At 42.0% G+C, this 27,458-nt stretch overlaps 1 protein-coding gene across 2 annotated transcripts in view; it reads left to right on the top strand.

Moving 5' to 3' along the window:
• Positions 1-27,458, top strand: part of fam184ab (family with sequence similarity 184 member Ab) — a 109,563-nt gene that overhangs the window by 44,713 nt on the left and 37,392 nt on the right. For both annotated transcript variants that reach the window (XM_028398405.1, XM_028398406.1), the window contains exons 3-12: positions 229-387; positions 2,623-2,862; positions 3,014-3,097; positions 3,200-3,451; positions 7,663-7,798; positions 10,117-10,298; positions 14,394-14,579; positions 24,512-24,634; positions 25,537-25,698; positions 26,234-26,355. In XM_028398405.1, coding sequence (XP_028254206.1) covers positions 229-387; positions 2,623-2,862; positions 3,014-3,097; positions 3,200-3,451; positions 7,663-7,798; positions 10,117-10,298; positions 14,394-14,579; positions 24,512-24,634; positions 25,537-25,698; positions 26,234-26,355 — 1,646 coding nt within the window. The remainder of the gene's footprint in view (positions 1-228; positions 388-2,622; positions 2,863-3,013; positions 3,098-3,199; positions 3,452-7,662; positions 7,799-10,116; positions 10,299-14,393; positions 14,580-24,511; positions 24,635-25,536; positions 25,699-26,233; positions 26,356-27,458) is intronic.

Raw genomic sequence — 27,458 nt, 5'->3', positions numbered from 1 at the left:
CTCAATCTATTAATAATCTAATTTTAATTAAAGCTAGAACCCATGATGGTTAATTAGAGTCGCCAAGGAGACTGCGGTGTTTGTTGACTTGTTTTTGTTTTTTAGCATATCTAAAAAGGTCAGTGAAGTTTGAGGTATTTTGAAGGATTTGGCTACACGGTTTTTTTATACAATACAGTGTAGTGGATGCAGTTTTTCTAAGCAGACCTTTGAACACATTTGTTGCAGTATAAGAGCAAGATCAGCGATGAGATGGACCTAAAGAGGCGGATCCAGTCTCTGGAGGAGTCCATGGAGCTCCATGAAAGGATGAAGAGACAGGCGCTCGCTGAGTTCGAAAGCTACCGTCAGAGGGTGGAGGACATGCAGCTGTGTACCGAGGCTCAGGTAGGCGGCCGCCTAATACTTTTGTCCTTTGTTTCAATGAATGTGTCAGAAAATGTCCTCTGTATAAATGATGTATAAAAACTTATCAACCACTGTTCCACTATGCCACTCACATGCAGAATGCCGTCCTTGCCCTAATAACAAATCAATCTAAGTGGAGTCGTTTCTTAGCTTTCAGAATCCGTTGCCATTTTTTGAATATTTGCGGAGACATGGTTGTTCAAAGTGTGCAATGTCCCTTGTGCCACCAGCTGCCGTTTTAGGAATGTTAAAGGGACAGTTCACTCCAAAAATCAAAACACCCACGGAAATACACATACACTACATTGCCAAAAGTATTCGCTCACCCATCCAAATGATCAGAATCAGGTGTCCTAATCACTTGGCCTGGCCACAGGTGTATAAAATCAAGCACTTAGGCATGCAGACTGTTTTTTACAAACATTTGTGAAAGAATGGGCCGTTCTCAGGAGCTCAGTGAATTCCAGCGTGGAACTGTCATAGGATGCCACCTGTGCAACAAATCCAGTCATGAAATTTCCTTGCTCCTAAATTTTCCACAGTCAACTGTCAGCTCTATCATAATGAAATGGAAGAGTTCGGGACTCTAGAGCAGTGGAGACGCGTTCTCTGGCGTGATGAATCACACTTTTCCATCTGGCAATCTGATGGACGAGTCTGGGTTTGGAGGTTGCCAGGGGAACGATACATTTCGGACTGCATTGTGCCGACTGTGAAATTTGGTGGAGGAGGAATTATGGTGTGGGGTTGTTTTTCAGGAGTTGGGCTTGGCCCCTTAGTTCCAGTGAAAGGAACTTTGAATGCTTCAGGAGACCAAAGATTCTGGACAATTCCATGCTCCCAACCTTGTGGGAACTTTTTTTTAAGGTCCATAAAGACATGGATGACCGAGTCTGGTGTGGATGAACTTGACTGGCCTGCACAGAGTCCTGACCTGAACCCGATAGAACACCTTTGGGATGAATTGGAGTGGAGACTGAAAGCCAGGCCTTCTCGACCAACGTCAGTGTGTGACCTCACCAATGCGTTTTTGGAAGAATGGTCAAAAATTCCTAGAAACACACTCCTCAACCTTGTGGACAGCCTTCCCAGAAGAGCTGAAGCTGTAATACCTGCAAAAGGTGGACCGACATCATATTGAACCCTATGGGTTAGGAATGGGATGGCACAAGTTCATGTGACTCAAGGCAGGTGACCGAATACTTTTGGTAATATAGTGTATGAACTGAGAAGGATGCCAGCCATTTACACATGCAGTCATCAACACGCTTAATACCCACTCACAGTTTTTTTCACCAGCAATGCACCTTGATATTTAAGGAGTTAAAGTATGGCATTATACTATGAAGACTTTTCAATTCTCCACCCCAATTAGCAGAGTAGTTATGGGTCCTGTGTCCATTAATTCTAATGCTAGATGTGATCACAATTCAGATTCCGAGCAGGTCTGTCACACTATGATCATAAAAATACAGTAGTATAGTATAACATGTATGCATCCATGTGGAGCTTGAGGTTTTGTGTTGTTGTCGTGAAAGTTCTAGTGAATTAGTGGGAAAAAAAACATGCAGCTGTCAGTCACAGTTCTCACCTGCTCCTCCTAGACCTCTCAATCGTGAGTGAAGGTGCAACATTGTACAAAGCCACTGATTATGTAATTATCTGCTTCCACGGAAAACAAGTGCTCATTTCAGACTGTGCAGCCAAATTGAATAAAAGGTGTGAAAATATGTAAATCCAGCCAGAAGAAATGTTTATCACTACCTGCTTCTACCTCTTAATACTGTGTGTGTTTCTGATCAACTACTTTCTCTGTCAGTACACAGCAATGGGTGCCTAGTGATAATGATGATGCACCAACGTTTTAGTACCTGGGCTTTGTAGTTTCAGTGGATACCTTCTACCAATACAATTCCTTTGCAGGTTGCAGGTATCGTTTGAACTTGTTAGTGTAGCAAGCAAAGTGCCTCAGTACAGCTGACTCTTTGGATCACTTTGCAAACATAAAATTGAGGAAATTAGAGCGGCCTCATAGTTTAGCCCATCATTAGAGAATCCAGATTGGCAGCAAAAAGGTCAAAAATCCCCCCAGCCGTTACTTTACTACTTGGTTTGGACCTTTTAAAAAGTCACCTGCTGTGTAAAAAGCCTACAAACCCATAAATCAATCCCCCCATCACCCCTTTCAGCTCAGCCTTTCATTCCTGTTTCCAGCACACGCAGCGTGTGGTGTCCATGTCGAGGGAGGTGGAGGAGATGCGGCGGTCCTTTGAGGACAAGCTGCGTACATTCAGCCAGGCCCAGGCCCAGTTCGAGCAGGATAAGAAGGCTGCCCTGGAGGAACTAAAGGCCCAGCACAGACAAGAGATCCAGGAACTCCTTCGTAGCCACCAGAGTCAGAATGCAAACTACAGCAAAGACCAAGAGAAACTGGGACAGCTTCATAAAGCAGAGGTAACTACTGCAAAAGTAGAGCAAAGATGCAAGAAACTGAACCACTGCAGGGAATTCCAAACAAAACTGGGACAGAAGCTATCAAGTGTGTAGAAACCAGTTAATTAATCTGCAATTCATCATTAAAAGTTCTCCATCTTTTCTTCTACAGGTTGATTCTCTGTCGGAACGGGTGGAGGAGCTCAAGCAAGACAAGAAGAGACTGGTGGAGGAGTATGAAGCCAAGCTGAGCAAGGTACAGAGATGTAGCCTCTGTAGTTATTGTAACACCTAAACAGCTGCAAGTGTCTTAGTGATGATCAATCAGTCCATAAACTCTTCTTCCTCTTCTTCAAAGGCTCAGGCGTTTTATGAGCGCGAGCTGGAGGCCATGAAGAGAACCCAGCAGCTGACCGCAGACAACCTGTTGGCGTGGAAACGTACCGAGGCCGAGCTGCGGTGGGAGTTCGAGACTCAGGAGGCTGCTCTTCAGAAAACTCTTGGGAAACTTAGGGCAGAGCTCGCCAGGGTCACAGATGAAGCTCGGGAAAACCGAGAGAAGTCCCACAAACTGCAGTCGTCGCTCAACGCCGCAGAGAGCAGCGTCAAGGTGTAACCCTCCCGTCATTGGCTCTTATTATCCATATTCTGATGAAGTTTTTATGACCAGCCTGCAAAATTTTATGTCTGTAATAGAAGATAAAACGCAGATATAAAATAAAATGGGGTATATGGGATGAAATGAGGTAAAGTGGCTACCTTTCAAGTCACTTTATAGATTAAATAACACAAAGTAGATCTTTAAGCACCTGTCCAACCAAAGCCTTTTTTCATATTGTAGCTTACTTCAGAAATTAAAGCCACTATTGCCAGTACCTTTATTTTAAAAATGGATGAAATAATGTAATGTGAACAAGCTGAAGCTGATTTTATTTCCTCCCTCTTGCTGCTTTCTGGTTTTATGCTCTTCAACTTTACTGGTTCCCAGTCCCAGAGAGCCCACTAGTGATCTATTAAGCTGCAGCAGGCGGCCATTATGAACCGACTGTTGGGCAGACAGATACAGTGGTAAAATATTTAACAGCATGTGTACTTTATCTACATTGTACAAATTTAAAAATAACATGGTCAAAATTAGGGATGTTCAGATTCAATCAAGTGATTGGAAATCAGGCCAGAGTGGTTTCAGACTCGATCGGAATCGGACGTTACCTCCCAATCAGTACTCGGATATATATGTATTAGTGCTATCAATGACCCTCTGGCGCGTTGTCTAGACGTATGATAGTTGCTTTCGTATACAATTCAATTCAATACTGCTGTCAGTCAAAATGTACTTGTCGGGCTCGGGCCGAATTCTGTCGGATTCGGTCCAGGTCGGGCCTAACTTTTAAGGCCTGATTACAGCTTTAATCGTCTTTGCTGTGGCCTCCCCTGATTATCTCGACCGTTGAAAATAAAGTTGACGTGTGCTTGGGGGCAGGGGGCCTGATTAAGTAGGTCTTTAGTTGTTATGACGCAAAGCTTGTGTGAAATTATCTGTAAATGCACAGAACAGGAAGGAATCTCCTCTGCTTAGTGTTGCTGCGAACACGATCAAGGTCAGCCATGGCTGCAATGTTAATCATTTATTATCTATCAGGGCAATTAACTGTAACCCAGATAAAGAAGCAGACAGCAACAACTTCACTTGATAGCATTTGATACAAGCAGATAGAAGAAACTGTCTTTTGTGCGCTGCATGGTTGATTTGTTTCTGTTGTTATGGTAACATCACAATAATCACTTAATAACAGCCTCAGTGTATGGACATATCTCTTAATCCTTCACTTCCTGCTGCGAGTTCATGGTTGGAAGATAATAGATTTTAATTTAATCTGAACAAGCTCACAGCTTATTTTTAATCTTTTGTTTAATTTCTTATCCCTTTGCAGAAACAGAAGTTGCTCAGGTGGAGGGACATTTTTAGATAGGCCAAAAAAAAGAAATGTATTGAGACTCTAGATAATTAATACATTTCTGAGTCTGAGGATGGGATAATTACAAGCGCCCGATCGCTCCGTGGGTAGAAACAGTGGCATCAAATATCGAACAGTTGTTGGTTGATGCCGGGGATGCTACATATCCTTGCTTCTCCTGTTCTCTGTCATCCTCCGTTAGCATATGATTTAGTAGGCAAGTCTCCAGAGAAACACAAGCATATGATCGCTCGGAGTAACTCAGACAGACGTAATTAATGGCTGACTGCTCACAAGCTTCTCTTGGAATATTCATGCAGTTACAGTTATTCCCCCCAAGTGAAATTCTCTTCTAAAGGGCCGTGGCAAATTGATGCTGTCAGTGTGTTTGGACTCTCAGGTAAAGCCTGTCTGGACAACTTGATGGAAGCTTTTAGCAAAATAAAACAATCAATCAAGGAAAAGAGGCGCTTTTATATCTAAATAGAAAGGCAGCCAGCTTCTATAAGTGTGAAAGGCAGATGCGACGCCATGAAATAAAGTAATGTGATGGTAACAAGGTGGGACTCTTGTGGGATTTGTAGTTACTATTTTTAGCCCATTGAGCTCAGTGAACTTCCAAAACTGCAGTACCTGGAATACCTTGAGGGGCTGGCTCCACAGTTGAGTCAATTCCTATAGGTCTCCATGCAAATAAACAAAAACAGTTTCCACTGTCCTTTAAAAGCACTTTTTAGAAACTTGTCACTGACATCATGGTCAGTTCATCCTTATAGTCTATGACAAGAGTGGAGGACTGGAGAATAAACTCCAGCAAAGCTGTCGTAGTTCAACAGTTGTTTACATACAGCTTTTGTATATGACCTGGACCTCATGAACTGGAAGTATGACGTGGCTTGAGGGTTTCGCTAGCCGCATTTTCGTTCAGACCTGAGCCAGATTTAAGCCAATCTAGCTAGATCCACCTCTGAGAGGTGGATTGAAATCAAGCTGGATATAGCCGGATTTGCGGTGTTCACACTCATACATCCAGATATGAATCCTGCTCTAGCCGGATTGATTTCCCCAGTGTGAACCGGGTCTAAGAGTATCGGCCAAGTTAACTTAAAATCCGCTAATTATGGGCGTTGCCGCTTGAGTGACAGACAGTTGCTGTATCACAGTGTGAGTTTCCTGCTTCCACGATCGCCCGCCCCCCTAAACCCCGCTCGTGCTCCCCCTCTTTGTCCATATTTGGATTTTTAGCGGACGTGATGCTACCAACATAGCGTCGGTCATCACGTCCCGGAACCTCCCACCGAGTACAGAGAAGCTCTGTCCATAGTTTTTACTGTCAATGGTTTCAAGACTAAAATGGAGTCTGTAGCTTGAAATTTGTTGGAGCAGATACATTTGGCCGATGACCCTCATTGAAGGGCTCTCTCCTAGACTCCATGTTAAAAATGACACCGAAATTGCTTAATATTTGGAAAAATTTAATTTTTTGAAAAAAACGTATGGAAGAATAAGATAGAAGAAAGAGGGTGAAGAACAATAGTTTGATTGCCTAGCAACGGCAGTCAAACTAATGACGCAGGGACATGCATTTAGACTCCCAAGTCATACCATCAAGTTCTAGGAGGAGTGGCCAATGGAAGGATTATAACCCTGGGGGTCTAGACCTGGTGGTGTTGAAGAAACTAGGACTGGAGATTGGGAGAGATGAAGGCTTGGCATGGCATCAAGGACTTGAGGCTGGCACTATACAGGGCGGAAGAGGGTTGCAAAAGACATTCTAAAATAACAGCTTGATGCCACATTGGTGGCTTGAGCAGAGACTGATGGAGACTAGAAGCAGGAGAAGAAGAGACTGTGTGAGAAAGGAAAATAGAGAAAAACCTCCATCATTAAACATATAACATCCATAAAATACATTATAGGTGGTAAATACCTTTTTCACAATGTCTGTTCTGGACAATAACGTGCCTTACTTCTGGACCAGACTCCAGCATACACCAAGACCTTACGCAAAAGCAGACGTGTGAAGAAATCAGGACCCCACCAAAGGGGTCTTGGTTCATATACTCATCCAAATGACATAACATAGGATCAGTAAACAATAGCAAATCAATGTGGTGTAGCTACAATACAGCTTGCTTACCAAGCTTAGCTAATTTTACCAATAGCAAAACACGGTCAAGGTCACATCATACCAACAAATCCACGATAATGAGATGATATAACATCAGTGAGCTGTATCATCATCAACATCAGCTGATGTATAGTGATTTGCGAACTACAAGCCTCACACAAGGACCAATTCCTGCAGTACTGGTACAGTAAGAAAATTAAAAATATATGGGTTTAAAATTTAAAATGGATAACACATCAATCAGCATGTGTATTGTGTATTTCATGTGTGACTCCTCCGTGGTTGCACCAGACTGAGGTTTCATTGTCGTAGGCGCAGCAGCATTAATTAAGTTTGAGGCCGGCTGTTTGATGGGATTGAAAGATGTGAAATTGCCTCTCATGAGTTCTTACAAAGAGCTAAATCACACAGCCACTGTACTGTACTGCGTCTGTGTGTTTGTACGTGTGCGTGTATGTGTGAGTTCATTTCGAATCCCTCCCTGCAGTGTAGTTCGTATTAATTGAGCAGCAGTCAGCATTTGGGTTCTTAATCGTCAGTATTATTAATGCGCCATCAATATGCTAATATTGGCACAGTGATTGTGGAAATCTGAGGTCCCGAAATAAAAAAAAAAATTCACATTTTTTTTTATTGGATTGGCTGTCATTCTTTTATTTGCATAGTTAAACTTGTAAGCAGCAGTAAAAAAAGCTCATCTTAACAAAGCTGTGTGGTTTCACCTATCTGCAGGACCTAACTAAGCAACTGGACGAGGTGACCCAGAACTCTGAGATTGTGGAGATCCGTCAGAAGGAGGCTGAATGTGAACTGGAAGCAGCCAGAGACCGAGTTCAGCAGCAAGCAACTGAAATATTACTCAAAGCCAGTAAGATATCTTCCTCTTCTTTCCTTGTCTTTTTTCTCCTCTCTCTCTCTATCCCCTGTTGTCATATGTAGCGCATATGTATTTTGTGCGAACACATCAAACATATGCGCTAACCTCTCACCTTGTTTGCGGAATTATGGCTTGTAACATTAATAGCATGTATCCCTGTATGTGGGAGTTAATGGCATTCCCAGGTTCTCAGTGACAGAGGAGGCTCTCTGTTACACCCAGTTTGTGTGCACTCGCCTTGGGTGAAATTGTTGTGTGTTAGATTCGGATTTAATATCTTATGATGTCTCTCTGTCATTACTTCGTGCATAAACATTACCATCTGCAGCATGTGAGTCGTGGCAGCAGCTTAGCGCAGAATTGTACTCGGCCCATTAGTTCCTGTGAGCTTTGTGCGCTCACCGAGGATGCGTTATCAATTTCCAACAGAGCTGTGCGCATGTCTTATGATAGATTAATAAGATGTCATGACAGCACAATACAGATCGTACAGCCTGTCAAGGTCAGTCAAGAAGGGATTAATGTGGAGTAACCGGAGCATCGGGTATGCATTGTGGAAACTGTTAGGGACTAAGCAAAAAAGGAGGACAACAAAGGTGTAAAAAGTATTAAAATATTTAATGAAATCTTGAAATTAGGTTTAAAAAGCTAAAAAATAAATATAAACAGGGCCCAGCCAATCATACACAAGTGTTATGGTAGGACCAGAGCCCTTGATATAACCCAATCAGAATCATAATATCAAGGGCTTTGGGACAGGAGGATATCTATTGGTAGGACGCAAGAATAGAACTGAATTTAACCCTTCCTGAACCCAATGAGTGAAATTTTTTTTTTTTTTTTTTTTTTTGAAGGGATCAAATTATTGGCGGGGACAATTTAGTAATCGCTGGACATTGGTGGGGACACCTCCACCTCTGTCAATGATCAAACTACGCCCTTGATTTCAAACAATTAAGTGTTGTGTGTTAATTAAATTACACCTAAATAAGTGGCATGAGGTGGCCACACCTGATAGAAACACACCACCTATTTGCCGGTATCAGGTTAAAGACTTACATGAAATTTTTTTTTTACTTCTCTTAATGCAGCCTGTATAATCAATTGATTTGACAGGCCTCTTCCAGACTCTTCCAGAGGCCTGGGAACTTGAGCATTCTTCGTAGTATCTTAGCTGTTCCTAGCACTGCGCTCTTCTGGACTGAAAGTTCTGACGTTGTTCCTGTGATCTGTTGGAGCCACTCTCCGAGTTTGGGGGTCACAGCCCCGAGGGTTCCAATTACTACGGGGACCACTGTTACCTTCTCTCTTCCACATCTTTTCTAGCTCCTCTTTAAGCCCTTGGTATTTCTCCAGTTTCTCATGTTCATTCTTTGGTATGTTGCCATCACATGGGATTGCTACATCTACCACTACAGCTTTCTGCTGTTTGTCCACTACTACTATGTCCCGTCGGTTAGCCATCACCATTTTGTCGGTCTGTATCTGGAAGTCCCACAGGATCTTAGCTTGGTCATTCTCAATCACCTTTGGGGGTGTGTCCCATATTGACCTTGGGACCTCCAGGCACAGATGTTCCTGTACACTATGCCTTGGTTATGCCGTTCCATGTACGCCCTGCCTGCTAGCATCTTACACCCTGCTGTTATGTGCTGGATTGTCTCAGGGGCGTCTTTGCACAGTCTGCACCTGGGGTGCTGTCTGGTGTGGTAGACCCCAGCCTCTATCGATCTTGTGCTCAGGGCCTGTTCCTGTGCTGCTGCGATTAGTGCCTCTGTGCTGTTTTTCAGTCCAGCTTTATCCAGCCACTGGTAGGACTTCTCGATGTCAGCCACTTCCTGTATCTGTCGGTGGTACATTCTGTGGAGGGGGTCACTAAGTATTCCATCGCTTGGGGCCATCTTCCTGATGTACTCGTGGATTTTGGCTGTTTCATCTTGGATGGTGGCTCTGATGCTCACCAGTCTATATATATATATATATATATATATATATATATATATATATATATAAAGATTTCACAAATTTCACAGTATCTAGATTTCTTAAATTTTTAAACATTTTTGGAAAAAAGAAAAAAAGACAAACGAAGCAGTGTTTAATGTCCCTAAACAATATTTAGTGAGTTACTGACTTCTGATGCTACTCCCATGTTGTCTTTGAAAGGAAATCAGAAACATAAACACATTCAGGACTGAATAAAATGTGCTAGATGCATTTATAAAAATGACCTAGAATGACAGTATGCTGATGACATTCCATTCTACTGTGCGGTCTCCTCACGCCTGTCAACTCTGTCCCCGTCATAGGTCAGATAAGCAGCCTGCAGGCCACCCAGATGACCCAGGAAGCAGCCATCAGGGACCTAGACAACGAGCGAAGCCGGCTGAAGGACAAGGTGGTGAGGATGGAGGAAGAGAGGGAGGCCCTGCTGAGCCAGGGCCAAGCCCTCGAGGAAAGACAAAAACAGCAGATCCAATCCCTGGAGAAGGTGTGTGTGTGTTGTTTTATATTCATGTCAGGCTGTAGTAACTCCGCTATGAATAACCAGTAAGTTATCAAGATGCAGTGACTAAACCCATCTGCAGACTTTTCTCCAGACCTCTTTTTTTATCCTAACATTTAATAGCTCAGTGCTCAACACAGAGTTGTCTATAAAATCCCACCAATACTCATTAGAAGCCATTAGATTACTGCATTACAAATAATGGTTAAAAAAGAGGAGACAAATTTGAACTGTCGGTTTTTTCCCATGTGACTTGAATGCAGCATGACTTTCCCAAAACTACTCACTCTCCTCACCTGGAGAACATAATAATAGGACAGCACAGTATTTCTAGGCCTTGGAAACAACCAGCTGCTGTAATTGACATCTTTCTGGGGTATATCTGTATAGTGCACGAAAAAATGTCTTAATTGGGATGACAGCCTAGAAAAGTAGTGTTTGTTTTTTCCACATGCAGCCAATTTTAATCTCTAATCCTTTCAGTGAAAACTAAAGTGAAATTGAGCTCAATTATACCTACTCCTTACTTTAACTGGTGGAATTTATTGCTCCACTCATGCAAACAACACCACATGTTGGTTTTGGAGTATCAACCAAACATCGTGATCATGTTTCTTTCTTCCTTCCTTTTGGACTTTCCTGTGATTTTACAGGCCATAATCCCCCATCTGTGCTCATTCAAGGCCTTTAACTACTGTACAATACAAAGGCCATTAAAGCTAAACTAACAACACTAACAAAACACAAAACCTACAACATCAACGCAAGACGAGTGTCAAGAACAAGCTACGAGAGCTGCCGAACAAGCGCTCCGAGAAGGGGCAAGAGCGAGATGAAAGTTCTTTGTTCTCGTAGAGTATGGAACATAAGTAGGCACATATTATATAGATCTTATGTATGCAACGAAATATTTAAACAGCTGAATAGGTCAAACCCGATGATTGGAGCATTTACAAAGTTTGTTTAAAAAAAAAAAGCTTAAAGGTCAGATGATTTAAGAAACAATGTAGTCAGCAGACCAGCCGCAGCTGACAGTAAATGTCAAGCGTTGCTGCTTCATGTGTGTTTTCCCATCCTTTTATCGCTGACATTTGTGCCGTGTAATCCTCTGAGAGCTGGGAGTGTTCCTTGCTGTGAATTTAAATGGATGATGGGAAATCTTGGATCACTTCTCCAACAGCTTTTCAATCCTAAGTCATTTCTTGCTTGACATTATTGTTAAGATTCATATCAATTTTACACTTTCTAGCAACCTGACTAGCTATACCCTGTGTTTATTGTCGTGTCAGAGCATGCACACTCTGTTGGACACTGTTGGACAAAGGACACTATGTCTAAGGAATGTCTTTAATACTTTATCTGCAGGCAAGAGGTAGGGTATAGTCTGGACAGGTCGCCAGTCCATCGTAGAACAATGTTGCGTTCTAGGGGATAAGGGGAAGCAACAATAATGTTACCCAGGCCTGAGGAAGAGACAGGAGGTGGAGACTTTTCCATTCTTGAATAAAGAATAGGTAAATAAAGAACAAAGCAACAAAAGCAAACAGAAAGGCAAAACCAAAAAGGTCAGTACTGATCATCATGCTTCCGCCCCACTGGACGGCGCAAAGATGGTGCCTACAAGTTGCAAGCTCGTCTCTCTGTTTGGTTGGTACTGCTCCCTGGAAATCCATCTTTAAATCCATAAAAGAAGAACAAAAGAAAGGCCAGGACAAAAGCTGTCAGACCTTGTATTGAGACACAGAGACAACAAACTCTACTCCGCCAACAGTGGACTCAGTTTGTTGTCAGAATGTTGATTTTCTCGGTGGAAAAAAAAAACTAATCTGAAGCCACCATATTTGGATTTAATTAGGAAAGTAGCTGCTTTTTCACTGCATGACTTCAGCCACATTTTAATTAGCCAAATCCTGCCAAAACACTAAAAAAAGGAACAGTATTATCAATTAGTTCAGCTGACGATGCACAAGAAAAGTGTGAGAGTACCTTCTTCTGGTGCTAAAACCATAGTAGTAGGCACTAAGAGATCCATTAAAATATTATAGACTATTCTTTTGGTTCTTTACTTAATAACAGGTGAGATTATGATGATGCAAAAGAAATTTTAACAAATTAGCTCTGCAATTTCTATTTTATTTAGGTGCTTTAAAACCAGTCGGTATCTGGCAGATTATCTGATGCTGGCAGCAACATGAAACAACTTCTAATCTCCCATCAGAGAGCGATCACACTGGTGTTCAGTAATTGCTCCAAACCAAAGGGCTGTTTTGGAAATTTACCAAGAAACATCAAACAAACTGGTCAAACTGGGTGAGACTGCTGTGTTTTCATATGGCCTTTCATATAAGGGAAAACTCCACAGTGTGACATAAACAAATGAAGTGAGAGGTTAATTTCTCCCTTTTGCAGAGAAAGGGCCACATTAAATCCCGTTTAGATCTACCGTTTCATTTTCATCACTCTGAGTCCTTTGCTGTCATTTAAGGTTTACGTCTCTCTCCTCTCCTTAGCCTGTGTGTGTGTCTGGGAAAGCATCTCCTTTACAACTGTTGTGTTAGATGCTGGGCTCAAAATATACTTCTAACTGGTTCAGAAGATTGAGGATGGATGGGCGTGGGTGGTGATTCTGGCCAGATTGAAAGGGCGTAAGGGCATGGGATATTAAACTTCTTGTATTGTGCAGACATCACCTCCACCCTAGAAACCCCCTTACCTGGACTGAGTGGCAAAACAAGCAGCAACATGGCTGGTTTCAGAGGAAGACACTGTGAAAACACAAGTAAAAAACACAATATTATCCACTTAAATTTTACGGCAGCTGGACTCAACTCAACCATGAGCACTGACATGTGTCCAGGAATCAGATTTCCTGACATTTACATGTAACTGTTATTGATCCAACTATTGCGCCCCCTTGTATATACTGACCCCCTTGATGATGAATGTTGATGATGAATGGTTTCTTTGTATTTAGGTGTCTTGGTGTAGCTGATCGTCTATTTGTTTGGAGGCTTACTAACGGGGTGGCAGTGGCTTAGTGGTAGAGGGTCGTCCAATATAACCAGAAGGTTGGCTTGAATCCCACTGGAATCTTTTAACCATCTTGGTGGTGGCCCATTCACCAGTGTATGAATGAATATTTGGCAGAGGCCGTATGTGCACACTGGTAGTCTCTGTTAGTCTTCCCCAAAGGGAAGCTGTGGCTACAGGTGTAGCTTACCACTGCCACTGTGTGAATGTGGAGTGAATGAATACCGCACTTTGCACGAATTAGTATTGTTATTGACAGGGCGCATGGGAGCGGGCTGCTCCCTGCTGCCCGGGAAAGGTGCTCCCTGGTCGGGCAGCCCGCTCCCATGCACCCTGTCAATAACAATACTAATTAGTGGCCACGAAGTAGTATTTTCTGCAAATGAATTAGTATTTCGTGGGAACAAATTAGTATTTCGTGGGAACGAAGTAGTATTTCGTGGGAACGAAGTAGTATTTCGTGGGAACGAAGTAGTATTTCGTGGCCACGAATTAGTATTTTGTGCGCGCGTTATACATATTTCGGGGGCCACGATTGATTGATTTTTTTTACCATGTCATCACAGGGGCTCCGTAGTTTTCAACAAAATGCTGCCACTTAGTTGGCATAACAGCATCCTGTGACATCACGAGTTTAACCTCCATTGATCTTTAGACATGTAGAATAAAGTTGTTGTGGTGAAATTTCTTGATTTTGTGCTTAGAGTTGCTCGTACATGGTGGATTCAAGGACCATCGGAACAAGATGTCCAACGATACTGCCTGTCACTGATTACCAGTACCAGCCCCTCCTGTGCAGGAAAACCAATATGAGTGTGAATTGGTGACAGAGAGAGAGACAGAGAGATCAAATTTTAGACACCACAGACAGGATGCAGGATTAATTCCTTGGCAGTCACTAAACAAACACTGGCAAAAAAAGGCTGAATAATACAGCATATGGTGTGAATGTCAGCCCAAGCTCTGTGTTATGTGTGTTGTCTATCAACATTCTCACCTTTGAGCTTAATTCAAACCGGTGTGTGTGTGTGTACGTTTTGTGCATGCCAGGCCTTGCTCGAGGAGAAGACATCCCACAAGATGGACATGAACACCATACGAGCTCGATACGAAGAAGACGCCAGCCAGATGAAGGAGAGCCAGGCTCGAGCTCTGGATGAAGTCGCCAAGAAGCACAGAGTGACCCTGGAGAATGCTCTCAATGCAGCAGAGAAGGACAAAAACCGCCTGCTGGCTGTGAGTACACACACACACCAAATCTAGGTTGTTCCCTCTTGATTGAAGAAGACTTGTAAGCATAGGAAGCATCAGATGGTCAACTTCACCAGACTCACTTTCAGATTGCTGCTTCTTGAGTAATCAGCGTTTGTTTGAAATGAACAGCTGTATGTTTTTAATTGATTCTGCATCATCAAACTCTTGCTAGAGGACACAGATGAGAGGGCAATTTTAGGTACTTGTGACTAGTTGTAAGTTTGTGCAACTTATTTTAGAACAAAGGGGCATATTTTTACATATTTATTCCACCACTCTTACTGTTGTTTGATGCCTCTCTCCTCCCTGGAGAGAAAAGCACTCCCTGTGTGACCCAAAGTTTCCATGTAAAATGTTTGTCAAAAAGTGACTACACCAGCTGCTTCCTCCATATGGAGTCATTTTTCTGCATGGCTTCCGCTCGTACAGTTACTCCCAAATATCTAAGTCCAGCTTGAAGCTATGAAATCTGTGGCAGACAAACAAGAAATCTGTGGAAGTAGGATTTGTAGTTTCAACAACAGTTCTGGCGAATGATGAAGAAAAGTTTTAATATTTGCTTGGCTCGGCAGCTGCTTAAACCTTCTAACATTAGATCCAGTGACATTAAATGTATTTAGACTGGGTTTTTACTAGGGGTGTCCCAATTCTTTTTTTGCCCTCAAGTTCGAGCCATTTGATTTTGAGTATCTGCCAATACCGAGTCCAATCCAATACTTTTAGGGTTCACTACAAAGGTGGTCACTCATTGCGATTATTTGCGCTACCTTGGCTGTGATGTCCTGTGCCTTTGCGCTGTCACGGGGCATTTTTTTTCTCTCCTCTTTAAACCTATTACTACTCGTGTTTCTTTTTTACGTAAGCAAATCCCTGTGTGTGTCCCGAGAGGAGCGCTCGCAACTGCACCAACTACTCATTTCCATGGGCACAATACTTCGAACTGCCTGAAATGCATTGCCGCAGGCTATAAATACTCTATCCATCCCCAAACTGGGAAATTTCGCAAAGGAAACAGCTCATCGGACTCTTGAACCCAGGACCTCTCACACCCAAAGCAACAATCACACCCCTAGACAACGCACCAGGGAGTCATTACTAGTCATTACATATATCTGATTCCGGCGGTAACATCTAATTCTGATCTAGTCTGAAACCACTTAATCTGGCTTGATTTCCGATCATGTGATTGGATCGGGACAGTTCTGTGTCTGCCAGCTGCTGCACGGCATGTCCTTTCAGTTAAAAACTACCCTATGGCCAGAGGTAGTGCTTGCCAACAGGAAACTACATAGTGCCCTAGGCCAGGCAGAGGCCAAAGAGGGTAAATAACCTCCCTAAGGGGGGCCCACTACATTCCACTCAGTTGCACTTTGCGAGTGTTGAGTGAGTCTTAACTCAATCATTTTGTTAGTTTACTTGGCTGTTTAATGTTCATTAACTTAGCTTAGCTTACCATGCTAGTGGGTCCAGGTGGCTCTACTGGGCCATGAATGAGTTGAGTGCATGCTGTACGATCAGCACTCTACTTGTTAGCCAGCAGGCTACTTAAAAGAACTAGCATTCACAGTATTAGCGCTTCATAACCAGTCAATCTGGTTCTGGGCATCATTAACATGGTCATGTTTTTTTTTTTGAGAATCTGTCACTGCCCCTTACTGGGAAAGCAGAAATCTGTATCATGATTTGGAGCTTCTGCCGCCTAGCAACCTTTGCCCCTTAGAGAAAAAGAAGGGAATCATTGCCCTGCCCATGATAAGGTTAAAGTCATCAAATGGAGAACTAAGTGACTAAATTTGTAGAAATCACCTGTTGCAACAATTCATATTGTTAAGATGAGCAAATCATCATTAAAAATCTGACTGATCAGGACTGACTCGGTGTAAATACAAGCTGTCAGCTGTCACTGCCTTCTGCAGCTGCTGCCTTGCCAAAAGATGTGTCATAAATGACTCTGTTGATGTTATATCTGTTAATGAATGAGTGACATCCAGCTTTGTTTACATCTGTTTTACTGTGTCACTGTGATCAACGCTGCAACACTGGCCACAGTATATGTTGCTGTCAGTGTGTGTGTGTGTAGGAAGGTACGTCGACCCCCGTGTGGGCATTGTTCAGAAGTGTTCGTGTAGGCTAATGCGCGCAAAGCGATTTCTTAGAGACAATCTGGAAGTTTTGTCAAATGGATTTACTAGAGCAGCTATTTACAGAGTTTGCCTTGAGACTTTTATTTAGCATTGTAAATTTTGTATTGTCTGAATACTGTTACAGAAGCTTGTCTTTGTTGATATGGAAGAGAAAGGCTGGGAACAACATTCGGATCATTTGGCAGCGGATTTGGCAGGCGATGCTCCTCCAGCGTGTTCAGTTCAAGCCTTCACTAGAGTCACTGCCTTTTAAGATTCAGAGAGTGCAGTGCTGCCTGTATATAGGTGAGCAAACATAGTGTTTGAAGTCATTGGACATCTATGAGAAAGGTGGTTTATTCTGCTTAACTCTGGGCAGCGATGTGTATGCCATCTCAACACCGAGACTGATGCCTCTGGATTTGCTTAGTGCTGAAACTGTTGACATTTTTCAGGATCTAATGGCAGTGCTGATATTACTGTAGAGTTACTGAGTACACTGTAAAAAAAAATAGCAGAAAAACAAAAAAATAGTATATTGCTGTAGTAGATACATAGATTTACTGTACATCAAGAAACACTAGGTAGCTTTACTTTTTTGCTGTTAGGTTAAAAGCAGGTAATTAAAAAGCCACTATCAACATCTTCCCCTCGCTATATTAAAAAACAGGACAGCAAACATATTGGAAGTGATTTGTAAAGTAGCACAGAATGGCACTAAAGAGAAGTACAGGGACCTTTAAATTGTCAGTGTCAAGTCAAGTCAAGTGTTGTCAAGTACAGTGCTTGACTCAATTATTTAGTTACTTTCCACCCCAGCCTGAGGGTATGTTTGCAGCCATGGCAGTATCTTTTTTTGGGGTTCAAGAAAAAAAGTGCAATATTTCAAATGTGTATAAGTCAGTGAAAGATTTTAGATAATTATTTAACTTCAACCTACTGCCACGTAGATACGAGTGTGGCACTTTAAGAGACTTCATCTCAACACAATGTACAAGCTGCAGATATTTACAAGAAAACCAAACACAGAAACACGGTGAAAGGTTTCTATGGACCAGCCTAGCCAGCCATCCTAATGATTTTTTTCTATTCTAAACAAAGAATTAGTCTGGTACCTATTGATTCCACTTGGATTTCTATGAGGCGCTACCAACAGACACAGAATAAACTCCCTCTGGTCTCATTTGGATAATTCAATTCAATTCAATTTTACAACCAATACACCCATTTAAGAGACACATACAAGCAATCAGAGAAACAAAGCATGCGATGTAGGCAGAGCAACAACCAGACTATCAACAAAAGACTTGAGATTTTAGTTTAACATTTGAAATTTGAAACAGGTGCCAAGGCTAACCATGGATCATCAAGGGCGGTCATTAACGTCCTGTGACTTATGTGACTTATGAAGGTACTTCTAATCAGTGCTGATGGAAATTAGGTTTGTTTTAATACACATTATACCACAATATATTGTTATATAGACCTGTCCAGGGTGTAGCCTGCCTCTCACCCATAGTTAGCTGGGATAGGCTCCAGCCCCCCGTGACCCTGGACTGCAGGACAAAGCGGGTTCATATATACATAAGTCCTTCCATTGTGTTCTAAGTTTCGTGTTGTGTTGTGTTTGACAGTTGAGTCTACCTGTCTTCAGGTTTTGGCTCTACCAAAGTGCAAGACAAACAGATTTAACAAGTCCTTTATCCCTAGACTTCCATTATAACCACATTTTTGGACTGCACAGCCATGGCACTACATAATCATGCATTCTTGGTTGTTGGTGGTTTACCCTGTTGTTGTCACAAATTTTACCTCCAAATTTAACCTCCTACCAACAGGGTAAAACAACACGAAAGGGGGTAAAATTTGCCCACAGTGTATTATTGACCTATGAAAAATTTAAAAATCATATTAACAGATTTTATGTAAAATTAAGCTTATTCAGCAAAAATGATTCAATTTGCTCACATATAGACAAAAAGTTACTCTCAGAGGACAAAGATGTCCTGAACAGTGCATAAGGGTTAACCTTTTCACTGCGTTAGCACGGTTATTAGAATGATCAGAAGACTTTTGGCATGTAGACCTGTTTCTGGGGAATAAGGGAAAGAACGTTCAATAATAACCTCCTTAGCATACCGACTAAAGGTTAAGGGATAAACACTGTTATTACTGTGTCTCTTTGCAGAGGTTGTTAAAATGAATTTAGCTATATGTAAGCGTCACAGGCCAAGGAAGTAGGGAAAAAAATTAGCATTTTGTTTAGGTTGGACTAAAATACTTCAAAAGGAACCCGAGCAGCGACTAAGAAGCTGGTAATCTCGAAGGAGGAAATTCAACCTACTGACGTGGGAGCATATTTATATTTATCACCTATAAATGTCATCTAGGACACCTCACAGAGCCTAAGCTGGTGAAAATGTGCGGAACATCGGGGGGAGCTTCTTCTGTCAGGGTTATATTATGTTACAAAGAAAGGCAAATACCAATAAATCCTCACTGACAACAACGTTGGGAGATGTGGCAGCTGACACACGCAGAGACTGCACACAGTCTCCCTGATGACTCACACAGGTGATAAGAGCGTCTCCGGATGCTATTTTAAGGATATGCTAAAATTGCTACTCCACGCTTCACACGCAGATTTTACGCGGCCCCGCCGAAGCATGGAGACAATAAGGAACTAATGAGATTAGGACATGAGAGCGAGGGGGGGATTGTGGAAATCTTTCAAACAAACCCTGAAATGAAGCTGCGGAGGTTTGACATTTAAAATGAGTGCACAACCCGTGGATGTAAATTCACAGTCCTGCTTGAATACTGCTGACATTTACAGCGCATAAAAACTGCAAGTGGGGAAAGTAAAGTAATCAAAATGAGGACCAAATGATTTGATGCTGAGAGAGATGGATGTGAGTCGTTGGCTGAGGGACCCTGGCAGACCACCAGTCCTTGTGTGTGTGTGTGTCTGAAACTTCAAACATCAATATTTTAATACTACTTACTTAACACAGAGTGTGGCCACCCTAACAGGCCTTAAGCTCATACATAGCGTATACACTCGCTTCTTTGATGGCGCTTTTACACTGCTTGTCCATTGCATATTCTATGTTATATATATTTTTTACTCCATCACCTTTTTTAACTTTCAAAAAAACTTTTATCCTCAGTGAATTCAAAATCTGATGGTATGAAAATAGAAACCCTGTGAGGTGTTTCTTTTCTATTCAGTCTTCCACTGTGGAATCTAGAAGAATATGTAATTGAAACTGACTTTTAGAGAGGGTGTTGGTCATGTTTTATGGAACCAACTGGAGCATATTGAATCCTTGTTCATAGAATACTTGGACTTGGAGAAAGTAGTCCCTTGTAATGGCGACTACAGACCACCTCCTTGATCTTAGGGTAGAGGTACTTTGTACTACTACCACTACTTTGGAATTGTATACTGGAGCTCTAGTGTAAGATTCCTGCTCTGAATCTCATTCTCCCATGGCAGAGATCAGCAAAGTCAGCCCCTGTAGCACTGTGAGCATTCCAGGTGGTCAACCAGAAGCCATCGGGAGCCACTGAATTTGCATTGGATTTGGTCTCTGGTTGGAAATCCTTCTTCAAAAATGGCAAAGATTTCATTGTTCTCACCCACTTTGCAATGTACTACAGGGTCACAGGGGTGCAGGGTTAATACCCTGAACAGGTCACAGACAGAGAGCCTTTCATGCCTACAAACATTTCAAAGTCTCAATTGGGTTAATGTGCAGTTCTTTGGTATATGGGAGAAATCCAGAGTACCCAGAGAGAACACACAAAAGTTCCACACCAAAGGGCCCAGCCAGATTTGGTGTGAAGCAACAGTGCTAACCACTGCTAACTCACACAAGGCCAATCTTTTTTCATTTTTGTCATAGTGACCACAATAGTTTTAACAAGAAAGAAATGTCCTCCTATATCTTATAATCAAATAGTAACAAACAGACATTTTCCATAATCCTGATATGAGACTCCAGACTACAACCCACATCTGGGACTTGTTCAATGAGCTTGAGGTTGTGCTGCATCAGAGGGGCACATCCACCAGCCTGAAAAAAAAAGCCATGTGAGATGTAAGATCTCCACCAAATCCTTTATTCCAGTCACACACAGCCACGTGAAAGCAAGTGATCAAGTATTCTCTTGCATCAAAGTTGCATAATGAGGACATGTTTTTAAATGATATTCCGCTGTAGAACCGATCAGAGCTGACAGCTACATTAAGGGAAGAGTGCCGTAATTAGATATGCGTTCCACATACGAAGAAGCTCTTCCTATCTGGGCTAGTGTGAATTTCATGGACTCCTATTCCCTTCCTACTGTGTTCTGAACTGCGCAGTAATTTCCCTGTTGTTCAGACCTCTTTAGGATTGTTCTGGTAGGTGTTGCTGCAGAGTGTCCAGCATGTAAGAGCAATGAGGAGGAAGAGGAGGCGGCTTCTCACTCAGTGCTCCTTCAGTTTCTTTTCTGCAGCATCTCAGATATGAAGAAGTCCATCTATTCTCTGTCACTAGATTCTTTTGTCTGTTTCATCACCTCTATTCTTTCATCACTTTAAATTGTAATGAGGGTTGTCTGTGAGACGGCTGCCTTTGTGAATTTAAATGAATACGTCTGCTCTACCTCGGTCTCGCCCTCTAAATCGAGCCGCGAGGTATGACAGAAATCCTGATGCGTCATAATGGATTTCTCACCGTCTGTTTCAGCGTCAGCCGATGGAAAAATAATGATAAATCCATTCATTCACGCAGGGTGCTGTGTTTCATGGTTGTTAGTGATTATCTGATAGCTGTGCATGCTTGCTCTTGGTCTAAGGACTGGTGAGACTATCAATATACAGTTATTCTTTGAGCATTTTAGCATCTTTCAGTTCCTTGTTTTGGATTCATGCTTTGCAACATTACTGTTGATTTCACCTACACTGTTGCTTTCAGCAGGAGATGAACGTCGTATGCATGCCGATGTTTTTCTCAATGGCTGGTTGAAGTGGAGTGCACAAGCGCAATGTAACTGGAATTAATACCAAGTGCACCAAGCCGTAGCTGCGCCTGGTCTTACAATGCATGTCACTATGAATACATGCAAAGCCAGGATTGTTGCCAAGCAACACACTTATATCAAAGCGCAAGATAGCTTTTGCCTTCAGACATGGAGGACACGGAAATCAGAAGAAAAAGAAGATAAGTGTTACTGAGGGAGTGAGAAGGAAACTGAAGAAATCTTCTTACATACTGCTGTGTATGGGTCATATCTCCCACAGTATTGTGAAAAGCCCCATGTGTTTGCGTACAATCTCAGTGAAATCAGGAAGTGCAGGTCATTGACAGCAGAGGGTTTCTTTCTGTGTGAAAAATCCATCAACTCGCTGTCTGAATTGACATCCTGTCACACACCACTCATCTTATATGTCATTTTTTGATCTATGAATGAGACACACTGCCATTGTTGTTCTTTTAAGGTTGTGTGATCATCATTTTCCATTATGAGTATTATGATTATTAGTCCATCCTGCTCCATACGAGGTGTAAAAGTTACATCTTAAGTCCGAGTGGTGCATGGGTCAGAACCGAATGTTTGTTAGACGTAAAGTTACACCCAGGCGTATACCCCAGCTCCAGCATTCACACTGCTGACTTCAGGCTATACCCTTGTACCCGAACTATCGTGGTCAGTGTCTTGTTAAAAAGTACTTACATCATGATGGTGTCAGTGAGAAGGGATCTGTTTGGATATGGTAGGACACACGTTGTTATGCTGGGTTTACACTGTGAGATTCAAGACGACCATCGTAGAGAACAATCATGGAGGTATCTTTGGTCGTGGCTCTAAAACGATGGTCTTGTGTCGCACTGTGATACAGCTTCAACGACGGCCGTTGTTTTTACCAACGACAACCTGAAATAAAATTCTAGCGGTGTCAGCTGCTACGACCTGTCACCCTGCATCCACGTCCTCCTTCTCCTCCTCTCATAGTGACGTACATCGCAACCTGCGATCACCTGCGATTCAATAAATGGTCATTGTACAAACTTGACATTGTCATGCAATGACTTCCAATCATCAGATGGACAGAAACATAACTTAAAGAACAACTCTAGAAGCTTCATTGTCCTGCTGTGCTTTTACAGACCTTTATGGTGGAGCAGCATGTTCATGCATATCCATTTTAACATGCATGTTAACTTGAAGTTTGTTCTGTGCTTAGTTATTATTCCATTGTATATCTGCAATTTCCAATAGCCATAATAGGAGGATGTAAAAACTGTGTAGCGATCTTATTGAACCAGCAAGGACTTCTTGATTGTAACGTGTTAGCACAGTACGTCAAACAAAGCTTTATATAGTAGAGATTGTTGTTGTATGCTAATGTACATTTTATTTAAACCTCAAACATTCAGTGGAATGATTTAAGCTGTCAGTTTCAATTGTTGTTGGCATGGAAAGCTAACGGTTTGATAGTTATTATCCTACCAGCAGAGAAGTCTTTCCTACTCTGTGATGAACAAAGTCCCATTCATTGTCCGATGTACTAATTCTTTTTTTTAATACAAGACATTACAAACTCCATCTTCCTGTGTAATGAATAATAGTGGCAAATTTCATGTGGCATTACAGCAATTTCCCTCAGCTCTAATTGTCCTTGGAAAATGGCAATCATTGCACAGTAGAACAGAAAGTGTTCCCCATTCATCAGCAGACATAATAAGCTTTATTACGGTAACAATGCGAGAGCTCTCCTCTCTGTCAAGGACAACGAGGATGTTTGAAGTATTTTTAGACATTTGTACAGATGAATGCTTTGAATGTAATGTCAAACAAAAGAGGAAAGAGGAGGCCATTTCTAGATCTGTGCCATGATTGCCTGGCATGTAGTCCTGTGATCCATGTGATCCTGCTTTCATACATCACGATCATCCATTTTCTTGAATTGTAGCATATTTGTTTTTCAATACTGAATCATCATTTTCAAACTTTATCACATCCATTACTAGGCTAACATCTCTGGATAGCATACCTTTAATTCAACCCAGCATCACAATTCTACTATGCCAGACATGGGCCAATCAGGGCCCTGTAAGGAATCATTGACAGCTATCGTTGTGTCTTGGGCGTGGTAAGGGCTATCAGGAAACACTTTGGAAACACTTTTCTATTTACTATCAGCTTTTTTTATATAGTTATACTAAAGTGCTAACTGCTACTTGTTAGCTTTTTGAGAGGTACTGCTTGTCAGCAGACAAGGCAGGCAACTGCTTGGGTTCCCCAAGCCAGTCGGGGCCCCCTTGAGGAGCTGACAAACTTTAAACTATACTAATGTACATAAGTTTGCAATTACTGTTGGACATTTCCAAATTTTTAAAAAAAATTTTTAAATACCTTTTTTCAGTATTAGATTATAACGGTGATGACTGCCGATTGGAGGTCGTACAATCACCACTGAATGATGAATAATGCTGTTAATATAACTATATAAATATAAATATATATTTTTCTGCTGTTAAGGTGGAGCTAGCCTCAAGTGGCCAAAAGTGGAAGTGCAACTTTTAGCACTTTTTCATGCCCATTGTTCGCACCTTTTATATCTGTTGCTTTGAATTAAAGGTAGGGTAGGAGATTTTGAAAACTCAGTAAGAGTCAGCCAGATTTGGAAAGTAAACACACGCCCCTTTCTCTTGGAGCTCACCCCAAAGCCACGCCTCCCAACCACATTTTGAACACAGTGTTTTTATGTTTATGTGTGTTTATGAATGTTTTCCACAGGAGCTGGAGCAGCAGTTTGAGAGAGAGCGCCTCTCTCTGGAGGAGCAGAAGACGCTGCTCAGGCAGCAGCTGGATGATCTGAAGGAGGAGCTCACATCCAAACTAAATGCAGCTGATGAGGAGGTAGGGGGAAAAAAATGACATTTTATTTGAGTATGTAGTTGTACTAGCTAAATAACCAAAGAACACAAAACTTTCACCCTGCCATGTTGGACGATAACAGTCTTTTGTTAGATGTACTACTATAGATGTAACAGCGGAAGCATTTCCAACTTTATTAGATTATATTACAAGCACGCTAGCTGTCGTTACCAAAGTAAGATGACTAGCAGCTAGCTTCATGCTTAGAAATACACCACGTCTCATCGATTCATTTCTTTGTACACATTTGAGCAGGGGTCAGGAGAGAAAGCCACCAAGAGCTGGGATGTTTATGCTCAGCAAATATGAAATAAATAAATTATATGATGCTATTTTACATGTTCTCCTTTTGTGACAACAGATGTTTTGCACCTAAGTCGTGACACTAAGTTACAGTGCTGGTCGCCATGCTTATGCTTTAGAGTCTTTCTTAAACAGAGCTCTTGGCTTAAACTTTGAATTTAATTTGCATCTGCATCTGCAACAAGCTTCTCTGACATTTTCATGATGGTGACCTGTCTGGTAGATTGAAATTAATATTTGAATATACTTGCTGGTTTGGTCATTATAATGAGTGCTGAGGATTATTTCCCTGAATAGTCTTCTACGGCCACACTGTTTACATTAATGTTTTTTTTTTAGCACAAGCACATACTTTCATTTCAACTGTACTTTTTAATGTTGAGGATGCATTGCAGAAATATGTTGCCACGTTAGCAAAAAGTATGTGGGTCCTGGCTCATTTGAAATTCAGAAGTGGAAACCCTTATTGAAAGCAGTTTTGCTTATGTTCCACCTCACCGAGCATAAAATGCTGATGTAGTTTTAGGGCCAAAGCCTGAAAGCGCAGAACCGTGTGGAGTTTACTCTCTTCGTGCCTGCAGGTGTCTCGGTTGCAGCAGGAGGTGCAGCAGAGGGAGCAGGACCTCGGAACATCTGAGGGGCAGATCTCCACGCTGAAGGACGCGCAGGACAAACTGCTGGAGGAGCTGGACGCTACCAGGGCCCGGCTGAGAGAGACCAGCACGCTGCTGACGGCACTGCAGGTCGCGTTTACTAACCCTGATCCTAGCCATCACATGGTGCAGTTTCAAGAAACAGTCATAAAAAATTCTGACCTGTGGAGTCGATTTATTTCTCCACTATAGATAAGAAGTAAGGGGATACCATCAGAGCCATACTGCACTGAGTGTCTCTGTTGGTCTGAATGAATTGTTTAATTGTTTAATTTCTTAAAGTTCATATCTGAGAAGTGCTTTGGAACGATTCTTGTCTAGTGTTCCTATACAGTTTGTCAGTTTATTTAGGTATTTACTTAAACTTAAATTATATAAAATAAATAAAGCACATAATTTAACCATCAGCTGTAGAGAAACAGGGACTTTTTTCCAGAGTTTCCATGCCAGCATTGGTTTTTGGATTGACATTGCCAGGAGCCAACATGTCATGTTGACATTTGTCAATGTCAATCCAGAATGTTTTGACACTTTTTCACGCTACAGGAAACTACAAATCCACAACTGGATTTGTGCCCTAAAGAGGGGGTTATACTTAGACTGAGTTTCTCTTTCGATATTTCAGGAGGAACTGGAGACCCAAAAGCGTCAGCATGAAGCCAAACTTATCACCACCAAAGAAGAAGAAAAACTCAAGATGGACAAGATGGCTCTGGAGCTGGAGCTCAAATGGACGGAAACGCTTAGGTAGGAGTGTGTGTACAGATCATAAAATTAGGAATGGATGGAAACAATGAGGTATTACGCTTTCCTATAGTAACCGGTGTACACACATACACACTTATAGCCACAGACAGGCATGCACACAGGCGTCACCTGGCTCCCAGCGTTTACCGTGACAGCGCATTCGCCTTGGCGGACTCTGCAGCTTCTCAGCTTAATCCAGCATTAAAGCCCCTAGCTCAAAGTCTCTGTTAGCGTCCACAGACCTGCGAATTGTGATTATTCACAATGGACTGTTTTGAGGTGTGACCTCATACACTTTTCACACTGTACATTGGCAGCCACTAAATGCTTGAATGATCTATAATCTCAGACACTTTTCCCACTTGAGAGTTGAGATGAAAGAACATTATATCTGACTTACTCCAGGTTAAAGATTGGTTTATGACTTCTCTTATTTCAGGATGTCGGGGTCGCATTTGCTTGTTCTCTCAGCCTGCAAGTTTGTTGAACCAGTTAATGCTTCAGCTCTTTGCAAAGGTCACGCTCGATATTATTTGATATTTTGAGCTATTTGTTGCTCTGTGATGGCTTAGGAACAAGGGAAAGAGAATTTGTTTCATTTCATTTTATTTGAAACAGATTTCCACCCTGTAGTCTGAACTGTTGAAGCACAACCAAGATGGCCATCCTGTGCTGTCCAGGAGCATTTTTGGGCTGCATCTGCATATTTCTCTCCTTGGAAATCAATGGATTTCCAACATTTAAAGGGACACTTCACCTCAAAAATTAAACATCTATTAGTTAGTGACATAGATCCAGTCAGTTTAGTAAGAAAAGATGGTATAGGTATGCACGTTTGATATTGTAGCACCAAAACAAGAGTACACAAGTACAACATTTCAAATTAGGATCAATTGATAAAAGTGAGATTCTGTCTGGAGTTTGCTCATTCTCCCTGTGCCTGCGTGGGTTTTTTTCCAGGTGCTCCCACTTTCTAAAGACATGCTTGTTAGGTCAATTGATCACTCTAAATTGCCCGTAGGTGTGAGTGTGAATGGTTGTCTGTCTGTATGTTGCCCTGCGATGGACTGGTGACCTGACCAGGGTGTGTATAAAAGCTTGTA

This window comes from Parambassis ranga, unplaced genomic scaffold (assembly GCF_900634625.1).
Source record: "Parambassis ranga unplaced genomic scaffold, fParRan2.1 scaffold_21_arrow_ctg1, whole genome shotgun sequence".
Lineage (NCBI taxonomy): Eukaryota > Metazoa > Chordata > Actinopteri > Ambassidae > Parambassis > Parambassis ranga.
The sequence above is the reverse complement of the archived record's forward strand: the minus strand, read 5'-3'. Positions and strand labels throughout refer to the sequence as shown.